Source organism: Hydractinia symbiolongicarpus, chromosome 15 (assembly GCF_029227915.1).
Source record: "Hydractinia symbiolongicarpus strain clone_291-10 chromosome 15, HSymV2.1, whole genome shotgun sequence".
Classification (NCBI taxonomy): domain Eukaryota; kingdom Metazoa; phylum Cnidaria; class Hydrozoa; order Anthoathecata; family Hydractiniidae; genus Hydractinia; species Hydractinia symbiolongicarpus.
In genome coordinates, this window is record NC_079889.1 from 10,136,420 (window position 1) to 10,146,422 (window position 10,003).

The window sequence follows — 10,003 nt, forward strand, 5'->3', positions numbered from 1 at the left end:
AAATGAGTTATCGTATTTTCACAAAAAATTTCATGAATGTTTGTTGGCTCACTGGAGAAAAATTCGGATTAAAGATAAGTGGATTACATTAATAACCGTATTGTGTTAAACATGATGGCCGAATAGGTACTTTATATTAAGAATGCTCGACAGGGCGATACCTGGGATATTTAGTGGCAGATGATTTGAAGATCAGAATATGTATGATAGAACCCTCAGACTTTCAGCGGGATAACAACTAGTGATCATATATTGCTTCTTAACCACCATTACAATATTGCTTGGTACTATCTGTTTTTGTTAGATCAGATTATTTTAACACATAGAAGAAGTACTTTATTACTAGCTTTATTTTTATTCTTTTTCTCGACATATCCTTGCATTGTCAACTAAATTACATTTGTTTCAAAATAAAATAAATGTTTTTAATTTGTTCAGTGTGTCTCAACCTTCATCGATCTTGCTACTTTTTCGCTGGAACTCCAATATCCTTGGCTATCCGCCGTATAAAATGCAGCCCCTCCTTTATCTTTCTCTTCATAAAGTTGAACCTTAACACCAGGAGGAAATTTGGCCGACTTAAAATGGGTCATTGGGGTTGTTTGGGGATCATAAAGGTCACCGCCATTATAATCCTCAAGTGGCATCTGAACACAGTTCTTTAAAAATAACTCTTCCTCACATATCTCAATTGAAGGCTGCATACGATCAACAATCTTTACAGTATTTGTGTTGCCATCCGCATGCGCCACCTTTGATATGGTGGCTGGTCCAACGAATGGTCCAGCACTATCTTTGATTTTGTTTTTATCTGTGTACAAGGTGACTTCGATTGCTTTTGGAATTTGCATTGACTTTATTACGTTTATTTCACAACTTGTTAAGCTTGTTGTAATCGTTATAAAGTTATCATTCTTCAACTTTGGTACAAGCATGCGGTAGCAGACACCTCCCAGGTTAACTTCACTGCAAACTTTGACGAATTTCATGCCTTCATCCTTCTCCATTATTTGGAAGTATTTCCAACTATTTTTGGCACACACGTTTGAAATTTTATCAGGACCGGCATGTTGACCGACTCTAGCTACAAGGAGGCACAGATTCTCTGGTATTGTAACCAAGTCCACATGGCCAACAAAACTGATTGTTCCAAAATCAAGAGTTCTATGGCTGCTGGTCTTTCCAATAGTGCGACATAAACCTAGAGAGAAAAGAAGTAAGTTAAAATAAATCTCATATGGCATACATTACCGTACTGAAAAAGCTAGAAAGGTTTCTTGCACTAGTTAGTTAATGTAGGTATTAATTTAACCGGGTGATGCACACTGGTTAATCGCGTGGTTAGGTTGCAAAAGGCAACAAATGCCACGTGAGAATGTTGTGAATGCATTAATAATGTATCATGAGAACCATAACACCGCCAGTGCCAGACATGGGGTATGTCAAGCTAGTCGTGTGGACGTACTTATTTTTCGTCAAAAGCCTTGTTGTTGTAATTTCAAAAAAGTATTTTGCTTAAGCACAAAAGTCTTCCAGGGTGGCTTTCCTATTATGCTCTGGGTTGAATTTTTATAGAAATTCCGCACATAATACACACACGCATGTAATATATAGTTGAGAGCATACTCATCAATGATATGGCGTAATACGTAAGAAACTGCTTGATTATTCTGCGAGAAACATCGCATGTTGTTTTATTAGGGGCACGAAATTTAGTTATTTGCTTTAATTAAGTGTAAAAATTGTAGCGTACACTCCCTAAATTAATCTCGCTGTACTTCGACTTACTTTTTGTATTAGGGATGGAAAACACAAATAATGGTAAGATGTGACCGTAAAAAGCATGTTACCCCCGTAATTTTAATACAAGTAAAGTAAAAGAAAGCGAGGATATTCGGTAGTGGCTTGTGAAATACCGTTAAAAACCGTTTGCAACAAAAAATAAAATAATAAACAACATATTTATTTTTTTTGATTTTTTATTAAGGTCATAAAACAGCAAAAGAATAAGAATTTGACAAAATTTGTGCAACTACCCCCTGATAAATTTATTGCGAACGACTTGTGAAGAGATTTCCATACTGAACTGAATATGAAACTTTGAAGCGGTGTGGTGTTCGTACAAAGTTTTTTATGAAAGCTTGGCACTTAGTAAAGTTGGATGAAAAAAGTTGTTGTGCCTGGCATTACGAATTTTCGAATTAAAAGCAGATGTGAGGTGAAATAAACTGCTCTTTTTAAATCAACGATTTTAGCTTAAAAGAATGGTTTACTTTAAAAGACTTTGAAATATAATATTTTCTGGTGAACTTTGTTTATCGATAGATGGTGTTTAGGTAGAAGTAAATTTTGTAGTGTTTTTAGCTAGTTGGAGTGTAGATAAATTGTGCAGAAAAACTTACATACTAGTTTTGAACTAGTAAGATAAAAAATCAATGTGCTATAAAATCTTTGTTAGTTATATAAACACGGAAACTGTCTTGTTCACATAAAAAATGTAATTTATATTTTGTAAAATATAATTTTATGTTGTCTTGTATAAATTTTATTCTGCTTTTTTTTCTCACACACGCAGTAGTCTTATTCGGTATTATGAGGTATACAAAAATTTGTAGTTCTTAAAAAAATGCCTTCTGGATAGAGGGTTAAAATAATGAATTGAATTCTAGACTTATGTCGCCTTCCCTCACAGCAGCAAATAATAATGCCTGAAGTGGTACTCACGATATTTTATCTTTGTTGACGAGTCTTCCTCTTCTGCTTTACAGAATTTGACCTCGTCGCTCACGCTTTCGTCAGTTTCCTCCACATGCAGGTAAGCACTAACACGATCTGGATATGCACTATTAAGTTTCAGTACATTATTACAAACTGATGCACCAAGACATCTGTGATTAAGTTCTACCTCATCGGAAGAGCTACGTTGTACTGTGACCTTAGTAATCTTTTTTCCATATGGCACAAACACACTACTGAAGTCGTCCTTGACCAGAAACGGAACCTAGCAAAAAATAAGTAAACTTCAAAATAGTTGTATTGCCTTCCCATCCAGTTTCTTCGCGATTTCTGTGTAGATATGTATAGGATGTGATGTATATTACAATATGACTTGCATTTAACTATATTTTTATTTCAATAGAAACCATTTTTACCTGTTTGACAGCTCTTATTTATTTTCTCCTTTATGATATATATATTTGCAATATTACTTTATTTTTTGTGCTGTCTGCAACAGTTTCCTACTTATTTCTCAATGTTGGACATTTTTAAGTTTACGTTGCAGGTCATTCTTCCTATTTCTTTTCTATTATTTTTAATGCTTATGACAATATTATGCTGGACATTTTTACAAATGACACCATAGCTGGTCATTGCAACTCAACTTATAGTACATATCATATCCTTTTTGGCTTTTTGACAAGTTTCATCAATTATACCAACGACAATTCACACCTATGACGGTGAGAATTAGCTAGTCCTGTTAGGCTTCCAATGCAATTAAAACTTTTAAAGGGAAAAATGCACGAAACAGTTGCACTATTATCCATTGATGATTCATCAGGTGTTTTCTTAATCATCTTTTTGTTCTTTTCTTCGTAAAAAATAGATAGCATAAATAAGACTCCCTGCAGGAGCAATGTCCCAAGTTTTCCATAGAGGAAACACTTAAATTAAGCCTAATTTTATGCACAGGAAACACAAAATAGCGAAGTCCAGATTTTATATTACGAGGAAGCCTGTAAATTCTTCCATTGGTTGGCGTCTAATTATGTTATGTAAATTCCAACTAACCTTTTCCAAACTTATGCATCTACCCTGAAGCTTATAATTTTTGCATGCCATAACACCTGGTTTATAGGAGCCAGGGAAAGTATCACCGAGTTTCTTTATATAAATTTCGGCTAGGTTGTTGCTGTTTGGCTCATCAAAAAAGTATGCCACTGCGTAACGTCGATTTGGAAAGTTGATAGGGTCGACAAGAAATCGTAAAACTTCCTGATCTTTTTCTTGTTCTTTTGTCAACATGTAGACAAAGTTAATTCCAGTTTGTCTTAAAGTTGGACTGTCAGCATCATTGATTACAGCTGCCATGTCAATCAATAAGAACTGGCGTTGGAGTGCAATCCCACAATACAGTCTGACAAATGTTGCGCAATTCTTTGCCTTTCTAATCACTTCCTTATCATTCTTTGTCTTTTCGTGTGAATCTGTACCTTCTTGAAGATATCCAGCAGCGCAATATTTGCTAATTGCTTCCTTAAGCTTCCCAAAAGGCACAAGTTCTTGAAAGGCTTGGTTGAAAAACTGAACTCCCTGCAAATCTGATATCCTTTGAGGTTCTGCGTTTTCATCTCCCGTTGCATCTCTTTTTTTCTCTGGCTCCACGTTTTGCTCACGAAAGTTATTTAAGGAGTTGGAAAGCGAAGTGTACACGTTTCTCACGCCCGCAATTTCTTCTTTTAACAGTCTGATTTCATTTTCTTCAATTGCTGTTTCAACAACCCTAAGAGAATATATTGTTAAGTGGACAACCTGTGACTTTTGTGGCAGTTTCTCTGACTTAATTTTACGAATTAAAAAATTTCATTTTCCGTGAATAAACCATTGTTTATTCACAATGGTAACTATCATCCTGGTTAAATCGCAATTATTCTATATCTAGAGCGATTTTTATTTTGAAATAATCTAGTTAAATAAAATTCATTTAACATAGCAAGACAACATAATAAAATAGTATATATAGTATGAATTGGCCTTCACCTTCTTCATTTTTAAAATGCTAACGACGTGATTTGTGATAGCTAGATTTCCAGTTAAGAAATAAAAATAATTTTCAAGAATCATCGAAACATTTTTTTATTTTGTCTTATAATTATTTTTCTCAGTTCTTAATTTTGGGAATTTAATGTAGAGAAATATTTCGCGGGCTGTTGCAAAAAAGGAAAGAATATCATTGAAATATATTTACCTTTTCATCATATCCTCTTGACTTTCAACTGGAGTGCTTGAGCTTCCACCAAACCACGAGAAGATCGAAGAAAGAAGCGACAAGACAGTCCCTACAACAGACCCAATAGGTCCAAACATGCTTGCTATACCTGATGCAACTCCAAGAACACCTAAAATGTAAAATCTACCAATTAATTAAGAATTTTTGCGTTTCCTTCTTTCCTTTCGAAATCTTATTGTAAGAGTTCTATAACAATTTTTTATATTTTTTTAGGAACTATAGCCAATCTAAACCATAGGTTTTATATAAACAATGATAAGAATTTACCGGACATGACAGTTTTCCAATCGCCATCTTTATATCCATTGACGATGCTCGGGACTCCACTAAATACACTAGCAAGAGCACCAGCTGCTGCATGTTTTTTAGATGATTCAAAATTTGATACTTTGGTCTTTATCCGGCCTATTTTTGTGTTAATTTTATCCTGGGCATTGGAAGGGGGTGCTGAATTTTGAAAGCCAGCTTGTTTCATCGTTCTTAGAGGAGTTATCACCGTTCTACTCACGGTGTTTTTAAAACCGTTAAGTACATCATCAACCGCTTCTTGTCGTGGAAGTATCCTCGGATGAGTGTTTGAAAGACGAGCATGGGATTTTCTGTGTTTCATTCCTTCCTGTTGGTGGCATCTTATGGGCAAGATATTCAACAGGATAAGAATCATAAACTTTTTAATCTGTAAAAATAAATGCAAAATCTTGAGAACTAATAAAGGTTTTTTGAACAAATGAAAAGATTCCTAGACAACCAAGTAAGTCACGAGTAAGTTTCAAAGATAACTTAAAGTTCCGAAAGAGAACTATCTTTTAGCTGTTTTTATTGAAACGTGGCGCTTAATTAAGATGGAGGAAGAAGCTATTCTTGTTGTACTATCTACGGTTTTTAAGATTTTTTATGCAAAGATGACATGAAGTGAAGAAGTATTTTGAAAATCCTCGATTTTAGGATGACTTAAAAGGACGCGTGGTAAAGTATTTTTTATGTTACATTGTGTAAACAAGAAAACGCTGCAAGAAAATTTTAGCTACATGGCTGTCAGAAAAAGCAAAACTCTTATCCCGTTTTACTTTCTCTCTTCTTATTAACTTTAAATAAACTCCACGCACAGCTTTCATACAAAAACCATGTATTTCTTAAAGGAAGCTTTTGTCTGGTTTGATAAAGAATGTTCGATAAAACTTTAAAGCACGCAGAAAGTTTGACGACCTCCTCGTACACAGAGCTTTTCTAAAAGTCCTTTTTATCATTTCAGAGGTTGTGTTTATTCTTGATTAGCTCTTCTTCCTACTTCGTCACACCATGTTCTAATTGCTTATATAATCAATGGGGTTTCAATTTCATCCCTTTCTTTAAAACACAATTAAGGAAAATTCAAGTGATACAACTGGAAACGCAGCTTATTATATTTTTATTATAAAATATAAGTAAAATTTATATTTACTGGATCGCGTACACTGAAATGTTTTTTCGTTTCATTTCAAACTGACTGCGATTTCCTGTTTCAATTTAAATTAGAACACTCAAAATGAGCACTTAAATCTTCGATCTTTGTAAAATATTTTTATCATATACGATAATAGACTACACAAGCAAGATTATTTCTTGTTTCAATAATTTTGTAATATTGCATGAGTATTCAAGTCTTCTTAAAAAAGAAATAAGAAAAGATATTCGCTAATCATTCAGATAGTACAAAGTGTTTGTGTACAGATGATCTTTAAATCTTTGGAATAGTCTGTAAACATCTGTAGACATAATGAAAGGCAGCATTGCGCATGATTTTCTTCTTGGGATCGTAAACAAATTTCTAAGTCTACGCTCATACGCATCAATTGGTTTATCTAGACAAAATTTATTTTTATATCATGCTGAATGGACAAAGTAATAACACCACAGCGAAATTGTTTACATACAAGCTTTTAAATGGTCTGTAAATAATTGTAGACATTGGTAAAACATAAGGTACCATTGCAAAGCTTTCTTCTTTTCTACTTGGGTAAACAAATTTATGAAATCAAGATTTTATGCATCAATTGGTTCATCCAGACATAATTTATTTTCAAATCATGTTGAATGGACAAAGTAATAACACACAGCGAAATTGTTTACATACAAGCTTTTAAATGGTCTGTAAACATTTGTAGACATTGGTAAAACATAAGGTACCATTGCAAAGCTTTCTTCTTTTCTACTTGGGTAAACAAATTTACGAAGCTAGTCGTTAGCCCATGGAAAAATCCACGGGTTCGCCCTTCCCTTTTATACCGCATTGCGTTCGTCTCGCTACCTGTGCAGCTAAGCTACCATTTTGCGTGACAGACAGACGGTAGGACAGACGTATACGGGTATTATAACATACTAGTCGTTAGTCCGTGGAAAAATCCACGGGTTCGCTCGTCCTTTTTATACCGCATTGCGTGCGTCTCGCTACCTGCGCAGCTAAGCTACCATTTTTGCGTGACAGACAGACGGACGGACGGACGGACAGACGTATACGGGTATTATAATATAGACATTAATTAATATTTTATGCATCAATTGGTCCATCTTATTTTTTAACTTATTTTTAAATCATGCTGAATGGACAAGGTAATAACACACTGCGAAATTGTTTACACATAAGCTTTTAAATGGTCTGTAAACATTTGTAGACATTGGTATAACGTAAGGTACCATTGCGAATGTTTCTTCATGTCTACTTGGGTAAACAAATTTATGAAATCAAGATTTTATGCATCAATTGGTTCATCCAGACATAATTTGTTTTCAAATCATGCTGAATGGACAAAGTTATAACACACAGCGAAATTGTTTACATATAAGTTTTAAATGGTCTGTAAACATTTGTAGACATTGGTAAAACGTAAGGTCCCATTGAGCATGTTTCTTCTTGTCTACTTGGGTAAACAAATTTATGAAATCAAGATTTTATGCATCAATTGGTTCATCCAGACATAATTTATTTTCAAATCATGCTGAATGGACAAAGTAATAACACACAGCGAAATTGTTTACATATAAGTTTTAAATGGTCTGTAAACATTTGTAGACATTGGTAAAACGTAAGGTCCCATTGAGCATGTTTCTTCTTGTCTACTTGGGTAAACAAATTTATGAAATCAAGATTTTATGCATCAATTGGTTCATCCAGACATAATTTATTTTCAAATCATGCTGAATGGACGAAGTAATAACACACAGCGAAATTGTTTACATATAAGTTTTAAATGGTATGTAAACATTTCTAGACATTGGTAAAACGTAAGGTCCAATTGAGCATGTTTCTTCATGTCTACTTGGGTAAACAAATTTATGAAACAAAGATTTTATGCATCAATTGGTTCGTCTAGACATAACTTATTTTCAAATCATGCTGAAGCGACAAGGTAATAACACACAGCCAAATTGTTTACACATAGCTTTTAAATGGTCTGTAAACATTTATGGACAACTGCTCGCCTTTGCATGCTTGCAGTCGTAAGCAAATTACTAAGTCTACTAATTTATACATCAAATGATTTTTGTGCAACGGCCTTGCTTTGGATGTGGTGATCTTACTTGGTGTTTTTTAGACATTCTAAAATGCTGCAAAATGCAGAGAATTATTCTCAAATCTTTCAGACATGATGAAGTATAACCAGTCTGTGATTTTGTTAACGAATCTACTTCAGATCGATCTGTATACACCTGCAGACATTTAATGTCGCGGACCACTATGCTTTTTTCCTCTTGCCTTTGTAAACAAGTTCATTTGCTTACAATTTTATAACATGAAAGTTTTTTCAAATATTAAAATTACTCACAACAAAGTAACCTAACCGTGGTCACTTCACAATTTATCCTGAAAAAAACTCTAAATAGTGAGTTTATGTTAACAGGCCTGAGATATGAAGAGAATCCGAGTAGCACAAGGCAAAAAATAGAAAATTCTAGAAGTATTATAATTTTCCTAAAACTTAGGCTTAAATATTTGATATAAAATATTTCGAAGCAACAACTTTTTATTTTTACTTGAAGGAGACACAACATTGGTTTCAGCCGGACTTAAACTAATGTTTTTCAAATATTCAGTCAGTCAGTTTTTATTTTGTTCTTACACTTGACCATCATTAACATCAAGAATCTGAGTAAATCCATATTTTACAAAATCACCATCATTGAATCTATGAATATTTGTGCCTTTTTCTGTGCTTATTTCTTTAAGCTTGATGTTTTTTTAGGAAATGTTAGTAAAATGTTTTTATTTTGTTCAGATGTTATTTTTAATTTTAGCTTTGTCTTATAACATTGATCTTATAAAAAATGTGAGTTCTTGTCAAAAAGGAAATGAGGACAGCTACCTTTTTAATGTATATTAAAAAAGGTATACAATAAAGAAATAAAATATTGAAGAAGAAGACAACGTTAAAGAAACGCTTACCATCTGTTTGGCCATGTCAAGTGTCCTTTGATGTTGAAAATGGTCAGAAACTGGAAGCTTTTTCAAAGATTTTCACTAAAATTCAGCCCGATGCCTTCCCACCAAGCACAAAACTGAACTGAAGTGATGTCTGGAAAATCTGAGACTGTAATATTAGGCATCTGTTCAGCGCAGTCAATGATGCATTTGATTTTGTTTATTGTTTACTGCAATTACGCCATCCAAAATTTTTGTTATGCTCAAGTTTTATTCAGTTTTTAAAACAACTTCGTACACAGGGCTTTTATGGCTTTTCTTAAAATGGGGCAGAAGCTTACTTAGCTTCCACCACCCAAGTTGCTTACTCCAGCGTTGGCATATAATACATTTACACATCAGTTTATTCTAAAGCTTTTCTCCTTGTTGTTGTTGTTGTTGTTGTTGTTTTCGCACCTGAGCACTTAGCGGGATATGCCGGTGTATTTGGAAATACTTAGCGGGACACGTTTAGACTTTATTGATTACGCTCATATTTTTATTATGTCTCGTCCATACATCAATTATGAAGATGTAAGTTCTTCATTTAAATTGTC

The 10,003-nt window shown here is 33.8% G+C and overlaps 1 protein-coding gene across 1 annotated transcript; it reads right to left on the bottom strand.

Annotated features, from left to right (window-relative positions):
* Positions 1-335: 335 nt before the first annotated feature.
* On the bottom strand, positions 336-9,586 carry LOC130628604 (uncharacterized). Its single transcript, XM_057441582.1, has 6 exons — positions 9,432-9,586; positions 5,279-5,687; positions 4,970-5,120; positions 3,793-4,504; positions 2,725-3,001; positions 336-1,201 (listed from the first exon to the last, which is right to left on the bottom strand). Exons 1-6 carry the CDS (start codon positions 9,444-9,446, stop codon positions 435-437), a joined length of 2,331 nt encoding a protein of 776 aa, XP_057297565.1. The 5' UTR covers positions 9,447-9,586; the 3' UTR covers positions 336-434.
* Between the last annotated feature and the right edge of the window lie 417 nt (positions 9,587-10,003).

Excerpts from the sequence above, each read along its gene's own strand:
- LOC130628604 (XM_057441582.1), bottom strand. Across the intron at positions 5,121-5,278 it reads TTGGAAAACTGTCATGTCCG|GTGTTCTTGGAGTTGCATCA; the intron begins GTAAATTCTTAT and ends TTTACATTTTAG. Across the intron at positions 4,505-4,969 it reads CAAGAGGATATGATGAAAAG|GGTTGTTGAAACAGCAATTG; the intron begins GTAAATATATTT and ends ATATTCTCTTAG.